The sequence below is a fragment of the Lissotriton helveticus genome, chromosome 3_1 (assembly GCF_964261635.1).
Source record: "Lissotriton helveticus chromosome 3_1, aLisHel1.1, whole genome shotgun sequence".
NCBI lineage: Eukaryota > Metazoa > Chordata > Amphibia > Caudata > Salamandridae > Lissotriton > Lissotriton helveticus.
In genome coordinates, this window is record NC_136061.1 from 1,832,776,589 (window position 1) to 1,832,799,984 (window position 23,396).

At 42.8% G+C, this 23,396-nt stretch overlaps 1 protein-coding gene across 1 annotated transcript in view; it reads left to right on the plus strand.

Annotated features, from left to right (window-relative positions):
* Nucleotides 1-23,396, plus strand: part of LOC144824330 (mucin-5B-like) — a 108,115-nt gene that overhangs the window by 14,921 nt on the left and 69,798 nt on the right. The window contains exons 3-4 of the mRNA XM_078683447.1: nt 13,048-13,148; nt 14,425-14,576. Of these exons, the coding sequence (XP_078539573.1) occupies nt 13,048-13,148; nt 14,425-14,576 (253 nt within the window). The remainder of the gene's footprint in view (nt 1-13,047; nt 13,149-14,424; nt 14,577-23,396) is intronic.

Genomic DNA, 23,396 nt, shown 5'->3' on the forward strand with positions numbered 1-23,396 from the left:
ACCAAAGTATTAGTTGAGGTGGGTGAGAATCCATCTCAAATAATAATCACAATCTTTGTCAGGGTGAATCACAAAAGTAATTAAATAAACCTTTGCTTAACCTTCTGGTAGCTTTGCAAAAAGCAGTCATGCCTGACATATAGGCAATGTGTAAAGTATTTATACAGTACTCAAAAACTAATACAGTGAAAAACAAAACAGGAAAAATCCCAAACCACCTTCGAACAATAGAGAATAGTTTAATAAATAAAATGACACCAAAAGGACTAAAATCTTATCAGTAGAGTCGGAGATATAACATTTTGTAACTTGAATTAGAAATAACGATAAAAAGCACAAAGCGCCAATTGTGGTTAGCTAGTTGAACTAAAAAGGGTCAAAGTCAGAAGTTAAGGCCAACCACGAAGTAGCACAAGCCAGATACAGGTTTATCCTGGTGTAAAATTTACCTCTGGGCTTTGAAATGACAGCTTATTGTTGAAGAGTGGGGTCCTAGTGAGGACGTCAACAAACAGGGGAAAGCTTAGAGCAGGCAAAGTCTATGCCAAGGAAGACCTTGACATCGATGGATTGCAGCTTCGCACCATTCCCGATCAAGCCTTGTACATACATTTCTGGAAAACCTGAGCCGGGAAAACCAGCAAACTGAGGCTGACCATTAATTTAGCATCAATGGTCATCCAAGTTTCCGTCAGTTCCCTGGGCAGAAAAGTGGTAAAATGTTTTTGAGTGCCAGATCTTGTAGCTTGGGGACATGAGGAGTAAACTATGACGCCAGTCAAGGGCCCAGGACCTGGGAGGCACCACTCGGGGATTGGGTCTCACATCAATAGAGGCCAGCAACAGGGCAGGATCAGTTGGTGCTGGTCAGCTGAGCAGTTGCATGAAAAGGCTTCTGACAGATTGTTTTTTCCCTGTAGCCCAAACAAGAAGTTAGACAACTGACCCTTGGAGTCCCATCTGGTGTTCTGGGCTCAAGACTAGCAGGTCCAGTCATCTACAGGCAGCAGGGCAGTCCTCTGATTTTCCCCAGGTCCAGGAATTTTCTGAGCTTGGGAATTGGGAATGCCACATTCATGCCCAGTGCCATCCTGTTGGGACAGGAACCTCCTGGCCACTTCCTAATCAATGGGGTAAGCATTCTAAAGGTTGACCTTTCCTACTATTTCAGTAACTCCTGTGTGTTTTACTGTAAGATAATCCATAGTGCCCCTCACTACCTAAATTCAACACTGCAGCACCCTTTTCCCTTGTTCAGAGCCCATCCAGCCAGAGGTGTGACTATGATAATGGGCAAACATTCCCTTCCAAAGCATTTCTATGGCAGCTCGCCCATCCCACTGGCATGGGATTCACTGAAGTTGTTAAAACATCATCCGCACATAGAGATCAAGCTGGAAGTCAAAGAAGAGCATTTATTTTTTTAGTGTAAGACCTATAAAAGCGCCTGGTTTGGTCAGTTCCAGAGTCAGAAGCATCAGACCTGATGCCAAAGCTATGGAACTACAGAAACGTTCCAAAAAAGTGTAACATATTAAATATAAAGGTATTTATACAAATAATAGATATTACACATGCCTATGTGTGAGCTACATCTACCACTGACAGGGTAAGCGTCCATTGAAGCTCTGGAAAGGAGCTGACACATACCACAGACCATCCTCCTCAAGGATGAAAAACACCACTCCACTCCCAAGTTTTTTGTCCACTGCCTAGGAGCAATCCACATCTCACATCAGGAGAGCCATCAGCAGTCAAGTGACAGAAAGGTGCTTTAGGCTTAGGCAGGAAAATGACAACTTTTTAAGAGTGCTATTTCTAAAATAGGAATATAAAATCCGCCTTGACCATTACGTTGGATTTTAAATTACTGTTAAAATTAATCCTTGAATATTTTTTCAAGGGTGCTCCCATACTAAAATTAAGGACTATCAGGTTCTATAGTGTAGCCCAGTGTTTTCCTGTGGGAGTGACAGTCCTGCCACAGTGAAAAACGGCTTTAGAGGTTTTTCATTGTCAGGACATTAAAAACATTAAATATGCATGTCCTAATTTGGGTGACTTTTAAGTATTAAAAAGTGAGGTTTTGGCGTGGAAAAAGGTTTATTTTGCCAGGTCAAAATGGCAGTTTAAAACTTCCCTTCCAAGATGCAGAGGAGACACAGATGATGGACGGAATGCCGAACGAATCAAATATTCGTCCCCAGTCAAGGAATCTGGGTTAAATCCATCATTCTTTTGCTCACCATGCCACCCCAGTTTGGATCCAGTCATATGCAAATCAATCCTGACCCTGTTCCTCATGGGAACAGTCCAGCCCGAACTGACAAGCCATGTCTTCCCTGGACCGGAAGAAAGCATCCTGGGACCGGTATCTGGCTAATCAGCTGTCATCAGCTAGGCTAGCTTGAATCCAGTGACAAAGTGAGCAAGGGACCCACATCTGGGCATACCCTGCCAACTTGGGGCGAACAAAGCAAAACCAAAGGGGATGATGGGCGGAGAGTTGAACAATGCAAGCACTCACCCCTAGTCAACTGATCTGGGTTTAATCTATCATTATTCTTTAGCTCACTCCGCCACCCCAGTTCAGACATGGCCATATCGTCCATCATCCCCTTTCGTATCGCTTAACTCCAAGGAGGCCATATAATGTAAGAGGGTTTTGGAGGCACAGGCATTTGTATCGTCCTTATGAAAATTAAAGTCACCAAGTAAGGTGAATTGGGCCTGTCCATAGCTAATCCAGCAATTACTTCAGGAAGAGCCACCTGCAAAAATTGGGTATATGTGCCAGGTGGTCTATACAAACGTAGGCCTGAAAATGTAAAAGTAGAACAGATAGTTAATGAAAAGAGCAGACTTTCAGAGCCCTAAATATTAAACGCCATAGTTTTACACTTTATCGATTCCATGTATATAATTGCTATCCCACCACCAGTTTTACCCAGTCTGACTCCCCTTACGAAGCAAAACACAGTGGGAAGGGCTTGCACGACATCAGGCCCAAAGCCTCTGTTAGCCATGTCTCAAGGAGAAATAATACATCCAGCGTAGAATCAGCAGAGACAGACGACGTCAAGTTTGTGGGCACCCAAAGACTGACAATTCACCAGGCCAAAATGCCAGGTGAGAGGTGAAGTGGAAGAAATACGAGAATGACTCGGTCCGGACTCAGCAGATCATACACAGTGGTTGCAAGAACAGACAAGTGAGCTGGGGATAATAGAGAACAAACAAGTCGGGAGCCAGTAGTACATGTTGTTATTCGTAATAAGTTGTGTGCTTCCACAAAAAGTGCTTGCCTTCACCAGCTGTAATCATTTTGTTTGTTTATGTAGTTGCCTGAGCTTGAACTTTCAGTGGTACACACATAACATTGTAATGCTATTAAAGTGGCTTAGATAACCAGATAATTTATGTTGCGTTTCTCAGGCAGGAGCAAACATAGAACAGCCATTAATCCACATGGATTTTTAGGTCTTGCTTGACAGTGCAAATGTCACGTCAATTTTTTGCCTTCATCAATATTATTCTGCAGTGCTCTGCTTCCACACAAATATATATCCATTCCCATGCTATTATTGTGATGCTTCACATTACCGTACAACATTCTCTTAAAGCCAGGCCTATTGACATTGCCAATGCATGTTTGTATTAAACCTTCAAGCATTCATGCTTTGCGAAGTTCTACAAGGTAGTTCTGTGCACACTGAGCATCGAATTGTTAAAGGGACACTGTCACCTCGTGCCACTGCATACAGTAAACATAAGATGAGGCCGAGGGGGGCCACCTCAGGCATAGGAAGTGCATGGCCCCATGCACTGCGGGGCTGCGGGGGTCCCCATTACGCCCCTGTGAGGCATGCAGTGTCATGGTGGAGATTTTCCTTTGTCACAGCTAGGGCTAGATATACTAAAGACAAATGCATGCAAATGCTATATTTATTCATAGAAATGATCGACGGAATTCAAAAGTCCTGGGGGCATATTTACAATAAGTGGCGCATCCCTGCATATCAGCAGGGATGCGCCACTTATTGTGCGCCATGCCTCCGCCACCATGGAAGCGCCGCATTTACAATGCGGCGCACCATGGGGCAAAAATGGCACAGATGCGTCACGCATCTGTGCCGTAAAAGTGACGCATTGCTGGAGTTTCGTCGCAAGGGCGACGCAGCTCCAGCAATGCTCTGGGGGGCCCTATCTTGTTCATGCTGCATCAATCCTTACGCCTGCTTCAAGCAGGCGCAGGGTTTTGACGCAGCATGGGCCCCAAAGTGACTGAGTGAAATCTTGTAGATTTCACTCAGCCACTTTTAGAAGGCGTTCCTGCGCCGGAACGCCCCTCCCTGCGCAGGAACGCCTCCTTCTGGACCCCGCACCGTGCCGCATCTTTTGCGCCGCCGCTGCGTCACAAAAGTGACGCAACGGCGGCGTAAAAGACGCGCAAGGGGCTTGTAAATCTGCCCCCTGATGCTTAAAAATGCAGGTAAAAGAGACAATTGAGACAATGCAAGCTTCAGGTTACGTGCTATGCTTTTTAGGAACTTGAATATCTCATTCTGATAGAGAAACGTGGTACAAGTCTAACATTTGTATTGGTTCTTTTTCAGTACCTGCACCGGGGGAATTCTAGACTGCAAGCACAGTGAGGGTAAGGGTTGTTATTTTCCAATGTTTGCACTTGTTACACGGCTCTGAGCTCTGTGCATCTTGTTTAAATGTGAATGGAATTCCCTGTAGTTGTGTCAAAACATATTGCCATTTTTGCATAATGAAAATGTTATTGAAGTTTAATTTTAAACGTGCCTCGCTATCAAAACAAGCCACATTTGTATGGGTTTAAGATTCGTACATTGACAGTAGGCATACATAAGCCAGTGCAGTGAGACAACTTTCAGAAAAAATATGCACTTACTCCCTAATTTCACACTTCAAGTATTTTACAGTTTGCATGTTTGAAAATATTTGTGGTATGTATTTGTCCAGTATATTCAAAGGAACCACAAACACAATGTACAAAGGGGCATATTACCAACAACTAGCGATAATTTATGTCTCTAACTAGTTTAGAGACAAAAATTATCGCCGCACATCGGCGATTTTTATCGCAGATAAACCTTGCTATTAGCAAGGTTTATCGCAAATGCGATAAAAAACGGCCGCAATGCATGAATATCGCTGAAAAGTCAGCGATATTCATGCATTATCGAGCAAATGCTCTTAGCCATGTTATCCACCTCCCATTGGATAACATGGTGAAGAACTGCTCAGGGCAGGTGTTAGCTTTTGGAGATATTCGCGCTTAGCGCGAATATCTCCAAAAGTTGGTAATAGGAGATAGCGATGTTAGCGACTGTTTCCAGTCGCTAACATCTTGGCACGCCCACTTTGCATGTCATTAGTGATAAATATCACTGACATGCAAAGCGGGGCCCAAGATGGTCGCTATCTCCTATTAGCTGTCACTAACTGGTGTTAGCGACAGCTTGGTAATAGGGAGATAATTTTATCTCCGCTTTCTTGGCTTTTAAAGCCAAAAAAGCGGAGATAAACCCCCTTGATAATATACCCCAAAATTTTTTGAAAAATCCTGTTACAACTAAAATTGCTGATTTCAAAATATCAATAGTGTTGCAAGATCTCAGAATATACCCACATTTTCTCAACCCCAATACATTTCTGAAATAATTCAACTTTTCTTGTCCTAATATAGTTCCATTTTGCACAGTTAACTATGGGGTATATTATCAAGGGGGTTTATCTCCGCTTTTTTGGCTTTAAAAGCCAAGAAAGCGGAGATAAAATTATCTCCCTATTACCAAGCTGTCGCTAACACCAGTTAGTGACAGCTAATAGGAGATAGCGACCATCTTGGGCCCCGCTTTGCATGTCAGTGATATTTATCACTAATGACATGCAAAGTGGGCGTGCCAAGATGTTAGCGACTGGAAACAGTCGCTAACATCGCTATCTCCTATTACCAACTTTTGGAGATATTCGCGCTAAGCGCGAATATCTCCAAAAGCTAACACCTGCCCTGAGCAGTTCTTCACCATGTTATCCAATGGGAGGTGGATAACATGGCTAAGAGCATTTGCTCGATAATGCATGAATATCGCTGACTTTTCAGCGATATTCATGCATTGCGGCCGTTTTTTATCGCATTTGCGATAAACCTTGCTAATAGCAAGGTTTATCTGCGATAAAAATCGCCGATGTGCGGCGATAATTTTTGTCTCTAAACTAGTTAGAGACATAAATTATCGCTAGTTGTTGGTAATATGCCCCTATGTTCGTAGTCTGCCTGATCCCATAATAATGTCCAAGTAGAGACCAAATTTGTGCTTCCGATATTCTCACTCAAAGTGCAAGTTTTCTTGTTCATCAGATCGAAAAAAGCAAATGGTCTAGTTTTTGCTTCTCACAACTCTACCTGCTACCACAGTTCGGAATATTCTCACTTTGCCACAAAATCAGATTGCTCCACTATTGCACAATTCAGACACATTTCATTAACATTTCACGCAATTTTATTGTTCACATACACTAACTATTTTGCATTTGAATTATTGCCAGGTTGAATGAATCCAGGGTATTAACATTATGAACTTTCACAGATTTTTTCTAGTTGTCAGAATCCCAGGACAGCAACTATAAATGTAATGCTAACCATCAGCAGACCCGTAATGAATGTCAAAGCAGTTGCGTGAGACAGGCATAATCCCCAATCCCTCCTCAGCCCCTCTAGCAAAGAAGGCCCGCTATGGTGGTGATAGTCAAACTACATCCCTGGGGCGGACTGCCACCCTGCTTACCTTTATGTGCAGTCCTCTGGTGAACCGCAGCACTCTCTTTAGTTGGTAGGGAATGAAACCCTAAAACCAACTCCATGACTCACTGTCCACAGTATGAATACCTGTCCCCTATCTTTGGTGTGAGGCCCCCATAATTTTTACCTTCCCCCTTCCTGTTTCCAGAAATTTGTTTTTGCTGGCATTAGGACTCTGTTCCCTTTATCACTGCTAACCAGTGCTAAAGTGCTTTTTCTCTCTCCTTACAATATGGTACAATTGATATGTTTCATTTCCTTTAAAGTCCCTAGTATATGGCACTACATGTACCCAGGGCTACAAGTAGGCCTGTAGCACTCATTGTAGCACCCACTTAAGGAGCCCGTTAAAAATGTCTCATACCTGCCATTGCAGCTGACCTGCAGTTTTAAACTGTCATTTGACCTGCAAACCCTTAGCCAGGTCTAAATCTTAGTTTGTAGAATATATAAATCACCCTTAAGGTAGGCGCTGACAGCTCAAAGGGCAAGGTGCAATGGGGCAGATTTATGAAGGCCTTACGCCGCCGGTGCGTCATTTTTAACATGGGAAAAAGTGACGCACCGGCGGCGCAAGGCCTTCATAAATCTGCCCCAATGTATTTAAAACATATATTTCTTGTGGTAATACAATTTCTAAGTTGGCCTATCTCTCCCATTGGATAACACGGGGGTATCTTATTACATTTAATAAGTGTTAACTTTTGATTGGGAGAAAGTAAGAATGTCAAGAGATTACTTTGCAATCCTCTTTAGTGGTAAAGTTGGCTTTTAAGTCACAATTCTGAAAATGCTGCTTTTGGCATGTTGGCATTTTCTTGCCATAACCATTTGGTGTCTGCTGCCTGTGCCTTAGGTCACATGACTGTGAATAGCTTAGCTGTTTACCTTTGTGTATTCTTCCCAGACAAAAGGTGTTGGCAGCATGGGCCATCGTGCAAGCATGGGTGGGGCGAAGGTGTTACCTGACTCACATTTCAAAAGGCTGCCTCTAGCACACACTAAGCGACCTGACGCCAGTCTTTTGTAACCCCAGGCTACTTGGAACCTTGGAACCTCCCTACAAGGGAAGGAAAGAACCTTCTAGAACCATATGTGGGGGTAACCAGGATGTCACACCCATTTCAAAGCCTCAACCCAGGAATAAATATTGGACCTCCTGAACCACCTTTTCAGTACACCCCTAGACCTATGGACTTTACATAATAAGGACTGCTGTGTTCCTCAGAAGACTGCCCTGCTGTTTGATGCCTGCCTCCTTCTGTGGAGGACTGCATTGCTGCTGCCAGAGTACTCTCCAGCTGTTTGAGACCTGCTCTGTTCCCCAGAGGACTACCCTGCTGCGTGAGGCCTACCCTGCTCTCTGAGAAGATAGACTAAACTTGCTCCCTTCATTCAAGGCTACCTGAGTGACTCCAAGGGTCGGTTGTCTGACCTCTTTTTCTGATATACAGTGAAGCAACAAGCTTCAGAAGCCTTCCTGTAATGGTCCTGCGGCACTGGACTTGCCTGAGCCCTGCTGACCTATGATAGAGTGAGTCCCTGATCCCCAGGATGTGCTTCCCAGTTCCTCTGAGACCCTTGGCTAGCACCAGAGTGCACTCCTCTGGAAGAAAAGGATACATTTTGGAGGTTTTGGGCTCTTTGAGAATCTGATTGGGCCCATTCATGCTGTCACTTTGCTGCCTGCTACAACTGCAAATGTCTGATGAAGGATGTATGACTTATTCATGCATGCTTTTACAACGCATGCCTTTACAATGCGGGTATAACAACGATGTGTTCCATTACAATGCAAGTTGTTACAACAGCTTGCCTTAGGGAAGCGCTGGACATTGGAATAGTACATTTTACTAGTACAACTCCAGTCTGTGCAACAGTAGTGAAGGTGTTGGATTTAAAATCCAACAATGCGTTTCCTGAAGCAAGTCATTGTAACGACTTCCGTTGTAATGGAATGCATGGTAACAATGCGTTTGTTGAGGTGCCTGCGTTGTAATAGCACTACGTAGTTCTGTCTATTTTGTAAACGCTGTTTCCCCTAGTGAACCTGCCTCTTTGATCAGCGACCACCAGCAATGCGAGAGCTGCACTTTGCTCTACAATAAAGACCGCCCGTGGTGACAGCCAACCTGAAGCTCCAGCAATGACCACCCGTGACGCATGACCATTTGCGACACCAGGGCTGCTCCTTGCAGCCACCTCAACTGAGTACTGGACTTTTTGCACCAGAGATTGAGAAGTTAACTTTTTCAGGAGGACTAATCTGGCCTCTGTATCTGGAGCATGCTCCTTGCGGTTGCCCTGAAATTGTGGCTGTCCCTCAGTCTTGCATGACCAGGGGACTGCAAGTGGTGCTTTGTTCTTTTAGGAATTATACTTACCTGAAACTTTAAAATTGCATATCCCTGGTTCCACTTACTGGATGTTTGTTATTGTGGTCTCATTTTATTTATTAAAATGTATCTCGGATCTATCGGCGCTATTGAATAGTTGCAATGCTCATCCGCCGAAACTAGGTGATTTACAGCTCAACCATCTGGCCTATGCCGATGACATAGTGCTTATGAGTTTAACGAAGGTGGGTCTAACCAGACTAGTAAACGAACTTTCGGTTTACCTGCTGGCAAATAAACTGGCCTTAAACATCGCAAAAACAAAAACTATGCTGATAACCAATCACCGCGGATCACATCACGCTATTTGGTTAAAAGGAAAACCATTAGAGAAAGTTTCAGCATACAAATACCTGGGCTTCTACCTTGATGATAAGCTTAATTTAAAAGAACAGAAGAAATATTTGACTCAAAGAGCGGGAGCCTTGATATTTGGTTTAAGGACGTTGTCAAAAAAACTGGAAGGTCCATCACTCAAACCCTTATTAACTGTGATGGCCAACAAAGTTCTCCCAACTCTGACCTATGCAAGTGTGGCAATGCACGGAACGGATGCGGACCTATTGAATAGTTTAACAACCAAAATTTATAAAAAGGTTTTACGATTACCCAGCATGGCATCACCAGCGCAAATGCGACTCGAATTTGGATTAAAAAATGAAGCCCTTGACAGACTATACTCATACATTAAGATTTGGTATCAAATAAAGCAAAAAGCAGTTAATAACAATCTCAATACCTATTTATGGCAAGAACTTCAATCCCAAAAAAAATCCAAAGCCAATCAATTCCTTATGTATGCTTTGGAGGCCACAAGCTCAAACACTTTATGGGATACAAATCTGTCATTTACTTTATTAAAACAGATTTTAAATAAAGCAGCTAAACTTCATTCACTTGTTTTGGATAAAGACATTTTTTCTCATCGTTCGCACTCTTGGACTGTAGTAAATGGCTATAAGACACTGACACCGGCACTGTATTTGGAAACAACTTACTCCATCTTTATTAAAAGAAAGCTGATGTCATTGAGATTTGGTAACTTTCCAACATTAGCTGATGAACCAGCCTGGAAACGGCAGGTAGCTGTCTCATGTCGTTTGTGTGGCAGCTCCAAAGAAGATCTTATACATATAATTTGCCATTGTAAGACGCTGTCTAAGGAACGGTCATATTATTTAAAGAGTAGTTTTCAGATTAAGAGGTTGCGAACATGTAGATCTGCTATTATTGGATGTCTGGACACAACTTCTCCTCGGTTACATTGTAAGCTGGTGAAGTTCTTGCAGCATTTGAGAAACGCATTAAACACCATGAAGATATGTAACGCTAATGATTTGAACTATTGCACAATGATGTAAATATTGATCGGAAATCTTTGAGTTTTACTTTTTGCCATATAATAGACGTTTTATTGCTAATTTTAACGTAATTTTATAAAACAAAACAAAACATTTTCATTTTATATAATGGATGTGTTTTTATCTAGTAAATTGTTATGGTTTTAATTAACTGAACAATAAAGTTTATTATTATTAAAATGTACTCTCTATTTTTAGATTGTTGTGGGATTTTTCTTGTGTTGTGTTTTTACTTTATGACTGAGTGCTGCATAAATACTTAACACAGTACCTCTAAGTTAAGCCTGGCTGCTTTTGTGCCAGGCTACCAGAGGTTTAAGCACAGGTTGACTTTTGTTGTTCACCCTGACAAAGATTGTGGTTGTTGCTTGAATAGGGGCTTCACTCGCTCAATCAAAAACACAATTTCTTACACCATATATATATACTTTGCTTCCCCTACACCCACCTTACACCGCCCAGTGCCACCCAAGATCAATGTGGCCCTTGGTGACACCACAGACCATACTTTTTGGGTCTTAGTAAAATGTTTGGGATTACCCATGCTCTATTGGTAATAGTTATACTTTAAGGAAGAAGGCTAAAAAACTAGATCCCAGCCCACTTGTCAACAGACGCCTTTATTTACTCATGCGGTAGGTGGATCGAGGGGCAGCGATACAGTGACTGCTCCTCCGCGTTCCACAACATGCATTGTAACAAAATATCTTGACTGTAGTAAGTCTGTCTCCCACAGTAACTGCATTCAAAGCGGGAATCGGGGCACCTATCCAGAAGGGACAATGGATTGTTATCAGGGAATGTCCCCCATGAATCTTGCCAAATGGTAACTTTACTTTTAAAGAGCAGAGTCTGGGTGAATGCAGAGATTTATGCTTCTGTACAGTGGTATGCATGAGAAATATATCCCAATGCTGCCTACTGATGACCTGTCCATGCTCAATGAAACTCTGCTTACAGCTCCCTGAGAAACGGCCTAAATATTCTGTGTGAAGTCAGAAATAAAACGCCAGCCTGTGGTGAGGATGGAGGCTGCCCAGTGCCCAGTGCCCAGGATGTCCCTGACTAACGGAGTCAGATTTAATACTAGCCAGTGAGGCACCCATGAAGGGTAAACCTCGAATACAAGAATATTGGTCCTAATCTGATCACTCAACCAGTTGCTGTCCAATAGGTGAAAACTATTTAAGGCCACATAGTTGGTGCCAGAATTGCAGCAAGTGTGAGAGGGACGATTGGATAATGGCTGTGACTTTGACGACATAGGGTTCTTGTTTCAAACACAATCTACTAGACTCTAAAGGAGATTATAAGTCACTTGAGCCCTCATTTAGTTCGAAGGATTTTGATGTGCCAATACCAGAGAGACAGAGGGGCATATTACCAAAAATAAGCGATAATTATCGCTAAGCTTGGTTAGAGGCAATAATTTTATCGCCGTGCTTTGCCCATTTTTAAGGCTTAGAAACCTTGCAATTATCAAGGTTTATCTCCTAAGCGATAAAAATCGGCAGAAATGCATGAATATCGCTTTTAAGTCAGTGATATTCATGCATTACCGAGCTAATGCTCTTAGCCATGTTATCCATCTACCATTGGATAACAGTGCTAAGAACTGCTCTGGGCAGGCGTTAGCTTTTGGAGATAATCGCGCTTAGCGGGATTATTTCCAAAAGTAGGTAATAGGAGATAGCGATGTTAGCGACTGTTTCCAGTCGCTAACATCTGGCACACCCACTTTGCATGTCATTAGCGATAAATATTGCTGAAATACAAAGTGGGCCCCAAGATGATCGCTATCTCCTACTAGCTGTCGCTAACTGGTGTTAGTGACAGCTAGGTAATAGAGCAATAAAATTATCGCCGCTTTAGCGGGAAATATTCCCGCTAAAGCGGCGATAAGGCCCTTGGTAATATGCCCCAGAATTCGCAATTTCTTGCGGTATTTCCTAACCAAAATCCTCCGATTTCTGGTTTTCGCCATGAAATAGCATAGAAATCTAGACTTACCATGTCCTTTTCCATGTGATTTTCCTAATTCCTAGACGAAAACAGCAGACATTTTCCACCTGTTCTCTGCAGGTGTAAAGTGTTGGGAATAGGTCTGGTGGGAGTTAGGGAAGTCTTGTGCCTGTCCAGAGGGAGCCTTATCTGCACTCCAATATTGCTGCTGGGGTTGGGCAGGCACAAGACAGCCACTCCACCAGCTGCGCCTGACAAAATCTAATGTATCCAAGCCCAGAATTATAAGGCCCGTAGTTCATAGACCCCATAATTCTTGGCCTGGAGAACCTTGCATATGGCGTAGTGGCAGGATTACTTTCACCCGGAGTTATCATTCTGGATGAAATTCTGCCACTTTCTAATAAGGCCTTTGGTGTGATGTGGTATGGGGTGATGCAGTGTAATGTGAGAAATGTGATGTACTTTTTCTTTACACTTCTCTATATTGCAGGTTGTAAACCTCCACAAATCTTCTTCAACTGTAGCAGTGCGCCACCGGGCGCTTCGGGGTCTGAATGCCAGAAAAGTTGTCAGAACTTGGGTGTCTCTTGCGTAAGTCTCATTCGTAAAGCCTCACTGTATTGCGCTACATGTTGGTTATAATGAGTTGGGTAGCATGTGCTTGGAAGAACTGTGAGCAGACTTACTTTAACCCTGGGATGTTGCACCTAATATGGCTATAAGCACTGCCTTTATGAGGCGATGAACGGTCATGGAGATCCTAGGATGCTTGAACAAACCTAAACATGGGATGATTGGCATGAGATAGGCATGTTTTATTAAAAAGGTATTGTACAATACCAATGAGTTTGGAGGATTAAAGTTATATCCAGCTTGGTTCATTAGACTTATGCAGAGGTGCTGAACTATGCTGGCCATATTGTTGAGTGATTGATTCTCTTGGCTATGTCTTTTTAATTTTGTGGAGAGTTGGAAAAAGAGAATAACATCTTAATTTGTAAGCCTCTCCTAAAAAATGTATCTTCTTTTGGGATTCTGATTATATTTTTCCACAAATAGGCACAGTGTAGGTTAGAGATCTTGTGTAAGGCAGCAGCAGCCTCATTGTTTTTCATTTCAGGGACAGTGGGAGCAGAAGACAGTGTGGGGGTAGTAGTGCCTTTGGTATGAACCTGTTGTTGTTTGCCTCTGTAGTAATGGTGCTTGTGGTGTCAATATAGCAGATCTGGTCCATGAGTACAGCTTGGGTTCGTGGGGTACACTTCCTTTACTTTTTGATGATTGCTATAAGCAGTGTCTTTATTTGGCTCAATACATTTCAACTTTTGGGGAGATGTTATTTTACAATTGTATTAAGGACCAGAAAAGTACAAGAGTTTCATTTTTGTATTTATAATCCTGAAGCCCTAGTAATGCATTCTGGCTGCATTGACAGTAGTAACTTTTGGCATGTCATTCTAGCTCATCCCAAGTGTGTGTATTAACTATATTCCGAAATGTCAGTGATGTTATCGCAGTAAACATTGAGACTTATATTGGAGAAATGACTGTAGAATAAACTTAAGGAATTTAAATGGTTGACTTTCATCTGTAAAGACAGTGTGTAATGGGGGGCACAGAAAACAATTGAGCTGGCTACATTTTGGACTACTTACGCCAAAAACAGCGTTTGCTGTGTAGAAAACTCACAACATTTTAGTTTTTATAACCTTCCTGCATTTCCACGGTTCCCAGAAATGTTGAATATTCGGTCGGTCGTGCCAAGGAGTGGGACATGAGACCTAAGAGCTATCACTAACCTATGTCAAGAAAAAATCTGTTGTCTCATTCCTCTCTGAGTGACTGCTGTTTCTTTGTCACCATGCAGATCAGCAGACAGTGCATCTCAGGCTGCATGTGCCCCAATGGTATGGCACTGAACGGAAGTAGTGGATGCGTTCCCATAGAGCAGTGTCCTTGTATCCACAATGGCGTGACTTACCAACCGGGGGACCAGATTCAAGTCAGCTGCAACACGTGGTAAGAAAAAGAGATTGCATAACACTCAGCCAATCGGAATGCATAAAGGTAATATGAAAGGGAAAGCTTAATGCAGCTACTGGTGTGATCTGTTATTCACAGTATTTTTTATGACCTTAAAGTTCCCAGGAAAACTCTCATCACTTTCTAGGATATAAAAAGGTAGGGCAGGTTGACATATCATTAAAGGGTGTTAATTCCCCCTCCTTAGTATACATCTAAGGTAAGCCATCTCTCCAGTACTTCATTTGTAAAAAAGTAAGCACCAGGGCCTTGTCAAGAAGGCCACCTCAGCTTGCACCACTCATTACAACGGTCAGCACAGTCATCATTGTACCTACACAACTACTAATCATCACACTGCTAAAGTGTGACAGTTCAGACTGTTCGAGGCCCCTCAAAGGTTGAATGGTGCGATGAAATAGCTAACTACTTCACTGAAACAGTTGAGAAAATTGAACATTCCCTTTTCCACTATACTAGTCTGACATCTCTGCCCACCTGCATCATTGACCCATGGATCACTACTGAAACCTTCCCCCAAGGACTTAACCAACGACCAGCATGACTTAAATGAACCCAAATTTAATCATGATTGCCTATTAATGAAAAATAGTGCACTGTGGACGGACTTCAAACTCATGACTGAAAGCGAAGTCTTCAAAATTATCACAAACTTGAACCTCACATCCCACACCTCCGATCCACTCCCCTCCACCATAGTAAAGAACCTCAACCACATCAACTCCCTGTTTTATAACAAAAACATGAACGACTCTTTTTCATCAGGCTGTGTTCCTGAATCCCTCCAACTAGCAGGGCTGGACTGAGAACACAAACTGGCCCTGGCAATTGAGTCAAACCAGCCACTGGTGGAGGAGGAGGGGGTACGTGGAAAACACTGTAGTAGCTTTTGTTACAGGGGGCCGATATTGCAGCTCTGCTGCAAAACCGGCCCCAGGTAACGAAAATGGACACCCGGGATCCAAACCGGGCCCCACCCTGGGGGCCCACTGAGAAAACACCTAGTGCTCGCTACGGCCAGTCCGGCCCTGCCAACTAGGCTAAGTCACACCCATTCTAAAAAAACAGGAGCAGACCCTAACAACCTGAAAAAACCTTAGTCGTATAACCAACCTTCCCTTACTTGACAAAACACTGGAAAAGTGTGTCTTCCTTCAGCTCAACTGACACATAGAGGAATTGAACCACCATAACACTTTCCAATCAGGATTCAGGAAAAGCTGTCGCACTGAAACCACAATGCTCAATGTTTTTGATGACATCCACAGATCCTTGGATGGAGGTGATGCCTGCCTCCTAATCCTACTTGACTTGTCTGCTGCATTCGATACAGTAAATCATCCAGGTTTACTTGAAGCTCTCAAAACCCATGCAGGTGTCAATGGAACAGTCCTGAGATGGGTCATGTCCTATGTGCAACATTGCTGTCAGCAAATGAAAATCAACAGCTGTCTCTTCCAACCTACTCCAGTAACACAAGGCATACCCCAAGACTCTATCCTCTCCCCAGTCCTTTTTACCCTCTTAATGGAACCACTCACCGTAATTTTGAGCCAAGCAAGAGTTAAATGACACACACCTCTACTACAAAATAAAATCACCCTATGGCCTCCAATATCTGAACACCACAATACTTAAGAAACAAACATGGCTAAACACCAACCACCTTCAACTGAACCTGAAAAGACAGAACTAATACTCTTCCTCCCAAAAACACTCCCTTACCTATCCAAGAATGGACCAAGAATATTGACGTGCTTAGCTAATCTCTTTCTAACTCTGTTTAGTTCCAAGGCATTACTCTGGACACTAACATGTTGATGAGGGAGCACATTTTTTCAGTTTAGTAAAGTTTTATTGAGCATACAAGAAATGATACATCATAATATAACAACATGGGATAGAGCAAATTCAATAGGAGATACACACGAGAGATAAATGGAAATCGAAGAGAAAAAGAAAGAAGAAAAAAGAGAAGGGAAAAAGAGGGAAATAGAAAAAGAAAGGAAAGAAGGGGGGTTACGGAGGGGGAGAGGAAGATAAGAAGTTAGAGAAAGGTAGCCAGGTAAGATCAGACTTAATTTTTAAGGTGACAGATGAAGAAGAAGCAATTGCAATTCTATGCTCATCACAAACAAAATTCCACCATGTCTGCACAGACAATTTAGAGTTATCCTTCCAGCAAGACAAGATTACTTTGAATGCAATTGCAATAAATAAATCAAACAATTTAGCGTTATAGGAATGTAAATCCAAAACATCAGATAGAGAACCTGAAAAAATATGCAACGGTGAAAAAGGTTCAGAGAAATGAAAAATACGCATGCAATATGTCCAAACTGAGGACCAAAAAGTAAAAACTGGTGGGCACTCAAATAGGAGATGTATGAGTGTGCCTGGATTAGAGGAACAGGACCAACAAAGGGGTGAGGAGGAAGGGGAGAATTTTGTAATGCTTACAGGGGTAAAAAGAGCTCTATGGTAAAGAAAAAAGAGTGACTGAGTAATACGGGCCGAAACTGAAGTTCGAAACAGTTTGGACCATAATCGGTCCCACATATCAACAGATAACGAGAAAGATAAATCAGTTTCCCAAGCAACTTCAGTAACAGTTTTAGGTCCAAGACCAACATTCTCTAATAACATTTTATAAATCAGAGCAGCTTTGGGAATTTGTTGAGTGAACATAGGGTATAGAGGGGTGGAAGGAGTAAGGGAAGGAAGGATATCAAACGTAGGGAAGGTAGATAGGTGAGACACAATGGCAGCGGTAATAATGTCAAATTCCTTGCGATACTGTAAAGGTAAATCAAACTTAGTTTGCATTTCATCAAATGAAATAATGGTTGAATCAGAAAAAAATTGATGGACAAACAAAATATTCTTTTCTTTCCAATACTTGAAGTAGAAAGATTTACCCTTGTACTTAAGGTATTTGTTATACCATATACTGGAGGAAAGAAATGTTTGTAGGGGAGAGGAGTCTTTGGAAAAGATATTATGTAGCAGTGTATGAGAATATTTCAAAACAGGATGATTCGTCAAAAATGAACAGTTTGACATAAAAAGAGATTGTTGAAAAGTAAAATCCTTTAACAAAGATCGTTCAACAGCGATCCATCTGGGTAAGGGGATATCAGTAAAATCAAACGCTAATGAAAAGGCTTGTTTTATTAAGAAGGCAGAATGGTACGATCGGAAATCAGGGAAGCGTACTCCCCCTTCAGATTTAGGGCGTATAAGTTTTTGTAGGGAAATGCGGGGTCGCTTATTGTTCCACAAGAATTTGGAGCAGATAGAGTTTAGCCTAACAAAATACAATTTAGGGATTTTGACAGGAAGCATGGAAACAGTATATAAAATATGTGGGGAAATCATCATTTTGATGGTGTCTAAGCGACCCCACCATGAAAGAAAGAGAGGAGACCATGTCTGAAGGAGTGATTGAATTTTGTGAGTAAGGGAGGTAAAGGTCAGTTTGAGTGTGTCACGCAGAGTAGAGGAAAACCAAATACCCAGGTATTTGATCTTGGAGGGACACCAAGCAAAGTCGGTTGAAGCAAACATATATTGGTAACAGGATGAGTTGAGGGGTAGGACCTCTGTCTTGGAGAGATTAAGTTTATAACCAGAAACAGATGAGTATAAGTGGACTTCTTCTAAAAATGGGGGAAGGGAGGAGACAGGGTTAGCCATGTAGACCAGAACATCATCAGCATAAGCTGAAATTTTTGTCTCAATCGATGATAGTGTGAATCCCTGAATGAGGGGGTTAGAACGAATTTTAATAAGGAAGGGTTCAAGGCAAAGAATGAAGAGTAAGGGGGAGAGAGGACAACCCTGTCTTGTGCCTCTGGATAAGGGGAAAAAATTGGAAAATTGATTATTTACAAAAACACTGGCGCGGGGAGCAGAGTAAAGGAGTCTAATCAGGGAAATGAAGTGGGGACCAAACCCAAACCACTGCAATGCCTTAAACATGAATTTCCAATTAATTCGATCAAACGCTTTCTCAGCATCTAGTGAAAGGGCAGCTAGAGGAGTCTTGAATCGAGTACTGTGGGATATAATATTGGCAAAAACACGGGCATTGTCTGCTGCAAGTCTACCTTTCACAAAGCCAACTTGATCGGTTGTGATTAACAGGGGAATAAGGGAATCTAGGCGAGCTGCTAAAATTTTGGCAAAAATTTTACAGCCGTAATTAATAAGGGTTATGGGACGATCATTTTTGCACAGGGAGTGGTCTTTGTCAGGTTTGGGGATTATGATTATGAGGGCGTCCAAAAATGAGCCGGATGCTTTAGCATTTGCAATGAAGGAATTAAAAAGTTGTAAAAGGTGAGGAACAAAAATGGAGTGCATGTTGGCATACAATTCAATTGGGAGACCATCCGGACCAGGGGCTTTCGCTTTCTTAAGGGAGGTAATGGCCTTGAGGATTTCCTGAGGGGTAATGTCAGATTCTAATTGATGGAATTCTGTAGGAAGAGAAGGGGGAGGAGGAAGGCTTTCAAAGAAACGGGAAAGATCATCATCACCAGGATGTGTATCATCTGTATACAGGAGTTTATAATAATTGTGGAAGACCTGTGCAATATCCTCATCAGAGGAAACCTTTGAATTAGTTTCTTCATTGAGAATAGAGCCAATTGATTTACGCTCAGATTTAATTTTAAGATAATTTGCTAGCATTTTCCCCGCTTTATTTTGACCTCCATGAAATTTAGACTTCACCTTCAAAAGGGTGTTGCAAGCTTCAACTGTGGCAATTTGATTAAGTTCGGATTTGGCTTTGATAAGTTGGAGGAGAGCATCCGGATTCTTGGATGAAAAGTAAGAGTGTTCGAGGGTCTTAATGTTGGAGAGTTGGGCGGTGTATTTGTCCCTGTTGAGTTTCTTTTTCCTAGATACATAAGAGATTGTGAAACCTCGCAATGCGGCTTTAAAAGCATCCCAATTGTTTGAAACTGATGTGTCTTGTGGTAAATTGAGGGAGAAGTATTCAGAGATGAAACTTTTAACTTGAGACATAAAAACAGAATCAGAGAGAAGGAAAGTATTACATTTCCAACGATTGAAAGAGGTGGCAGTGTGGGTCAGGTCAAAAGTGGCATACACAGGTGCATGGTCTGAAAGGAAAATGGAGCCAATGTCAGAATGCTGAATCGCAGGGAGAAGGGATTTGCTGACAAGAATATAATCAATTCTGGACCTGGTGTGGTGCACATTAGAGTAGAATGTGTATTCGAGTGAGATCGGATTACAAGTTTTCCACACGTCAAAAAGGGGACGGGAGGCAATTGCTGATTGGAATGATTTATGTGTCTTTTCCGGCTGGAATTTGGAAGAGGATAATCTATCCGAAAAAGGGTCTAACCATTGGTTAAGGTCGCCAGCAATGACCACGTTAGGGCAGTCAATAGACGAAATGAGGATTTTAATATCATTCCAAAATTTAGGGTCAGGACGGACAGGACCATAGATATTTAGGAGCACCAAAGTTTTATTTTGTATAGACACTTTTGACATAACCCATCGACCTTCAGCATCCGATTGAGAAGATAAAATCTGAACATCCAAACCTTTACGAAATAAAATAGCAACACCACCTTTTTTATCAATCGCAGGAGAAAATACCACTTGACCCACCCATGCCCTCTTAAGCTTCATCGACTCGACATCTGTACAATGCGTTTCTTGGAGAAAAGCAATCTGAGCATTTAACTTGGATAAATGGGACAATACCTTTTGACGTTTAACTGGGTTGCCGAGACCACGAACATTCCACGTTACAAAGTTACACATGATGGAAGGTAAGGGAGGAGGGTAACAACTGGGTCCAATACACTGCAGGTAGGAAGCTAAGGGGAGAAACAAGGAGGACAAACATGTTAGCAATACAAATCGGAGAAAGATAGTAAAACAATATAAAGAGGAGCATCACAATCAATAAAAAGAATAAATAGTAACAATGAGGAGCACTAGAGACCACAAGAAGAAAGACAAGACGGGGTATAAGGAAGAGAACGGAACAGAAATGAGCAAGGAATATGCAACAATGGCCTGTGAAAAAGAGGAGAAAGAAAAAGGAGAGAAAAAGAAGGAAATAGATAAGAAACAGGTCAAGGCATAGAAGCCAGACTTGAGAAAAAAGAGAAGAGCTAAGTAAGAGAAGCATGGAGACGCCAACGCGGGCGCCTATCCAACAGAGCAAGGAAAACGCGGGAATATAGGTAGGATATAATCAATTAGAAGTAAAGTTATAGCAAGACATGACAGGAAAGAAACCGGGACAAGGCCACAACAGTCGTCAAGACAATAGAAAAATGATTGCAAATACTAGAAGAAAGTTAGTTTCAGTCATTGGTGTCCACCGTGGGTGAAGAGACGGTGAGGAGATACTCTCGAAGCTTCTGCGGATCATCAAAGGTACGAGAACGGCCATTGTGGGTTATTTTGCAGAGACAAGGATGAAGTATTCCATATTGGATGTTTAGTTCCCTCATGCGTGGACGCAGATTGAGGAATTCCTTGCGACGAGCATTCGTAGCATTCGACAAGTCCTGGGCTATGAAGATGGTGTGGCCCGACCAAATGAGGCGACGTTTTGCTCTTGCAGCTTTAAGAACAGTCATCAATTCGGTAAATTCCAGAAAGAGCAGGATGATACCTCTGGGTTTGGCCGGGTTGGACGTTGGTCGACCCAGACGGTGTGCACGCTGTATGTTTAGAGGGATAGAGTCTGGTTGTAGGCCCAAAAGCTCGTATAGGAGTTTGCGGACGAAGGTTACCATGTCACCCTCCCCAAGGGACTCCGGAACACCATAAATACGGAGGTTATTCCGCCTGTTACGGTTTTCAAGGTCCTCAGTGTGAAGTTTCAACTGCTGTATCTCCTTTTCAAGAGTAGGAATTTTTGTAGAAATATCCTGGACGTCACTAACGCGTTGTTCCAGTTGCAAGACTTTGTTTTCCATGACTACCCATCTGTCTTCAATCTGCTTGAGCTTCTCATTAGTTGCCACCATGAAGGGTTGTAGGCCACGGACCTCTTCCAAAATGGAGTCCAGCACCGGGTTTTGAGACGTGCGAATTGGGGACGGAGGGTCATTCTTGAGGCGTTTTGGGTTTGTTCCGGTGACAGATGCTCTATGATGTCCTGCGGTCTGAGACATGATGTCCACAGAGGGGCAGACTAGGAGGACCACAAGAATAGAAGCCAAACCAAACAATAAGAGTTGTGAGACCCTGAAAGTAAATATGCAGATAGTACTTGACGGAAGAGGACTTGTACAAAATGACAGGCAGCACTGGAGAAGCCCTAATTCCAACCTACATAACAGGTGTCGAGAGGCAGCAAAAATCAGGAATGCACAGCCATAAAACCATCCAGGAATAAAGTTAGGAAGAAAACAGCATAGCGTCCATGGGTAATAGGAACCATGAGAGTAGTGCGAGGTGCCACGTAGGGTTAGTGGTGACAGAAAGGCATGAATATACCAATTGCGCAGATAACCCCTCAAAATGGCCGCCGATGTGAAGTACTAGTATCAATAGGTAAGCTGAGGAGAGCTCTGGCGCCAAGAGTCACAAAGATGCAGAAAAAACATGATGCACAGAGGTTATGCCATACCTTGTCTGCATGTGGTCTGATAATGCAGCATACTAGGAGATACAGCGTTGAAAACGCCAGGAAAACGGGACGCGAGCGCGGCGACACAAAATGGCGGCCGCTCGCGTCCCTGTAGTCGGATCCGAGGCTGCGGTGAAAAAATATGTGAAAGCGGCAATTTCAGCCACCGCTGTCAGTCGCAAAGCACGCGGACCATGTTCCGCCGCTAAAAAGCAACTGTTCCCGGTGTCTATGAGAAGGAAGGATGCCAAGAGATAAGGAGAACTCCCGCGTCGTCACGGAGCTCAGCCGGGCAGCGCCATCACACGTCGGCGCGTTAGCCACGCCCCCGATGAGGGAGCACATTAACAACTCAGTTAAAGAAGCACTCTGGACACTCAGACACCTCCAAAAAAATAAAACCGTTTAGCCCTCCAGACAATCTTAAAACAGTAGTGCAATCTCTTAACATCTCAGAATTTGACTATGGCAATGCCCTCGTGACAGGAACCCCAAAATGTCACCTTATGCCCCATACAGCAGTTCTCAATGTGGCTGCCAGATTCCTCACAGGAATCAAAAGGTTTGATCATATCTCTCCTGCCCTCAAGAGTCTGAACTGGCTTCCCATCGAAAAAATAAAATAAATACTTAGAAACCAAAATCTCGAGAGCAGATAGAGTCCAGGCACTGAGAAGCTCCAACCTCTTCTTCTCATTCCTCCTAATGTAAAGAAGAAATCATCCTGGGCATGCGTCTTCTCAGGAAATGTACTAAGGAGCATATCAGCAACAGCCGGCGATAATTATCGCTAAGTGTGCTTAGCGCGAGGCTAATTATCGCCGGCTATCGCTGCTTTATATCGCCGAGATGGCGTACTATCAGCAGCGCTTCTCTCCGATGCGATATGTAAACCAGCAATAGTTGCAAAAAGGTGCGATTATCGCTGGAAAAACAGCGATAAACGCACAGCGATAGGCAATACCTTGTTGATAAGGCTGGTTGGTATCAGCCCTATGATCCACCACCCATAGACTATCATGGTTTAGTCAAAAGAAAAGCAGGCATAAAGAAACCTGCGATAAGTGCGGTTAGCGCTCCTTTTATCATCGCTGCACAGGTTAGCGTGCAGATTGATAATAGGAGTAATGTCGCTTAGCGAAGTTTTCCTGGTGATTTCT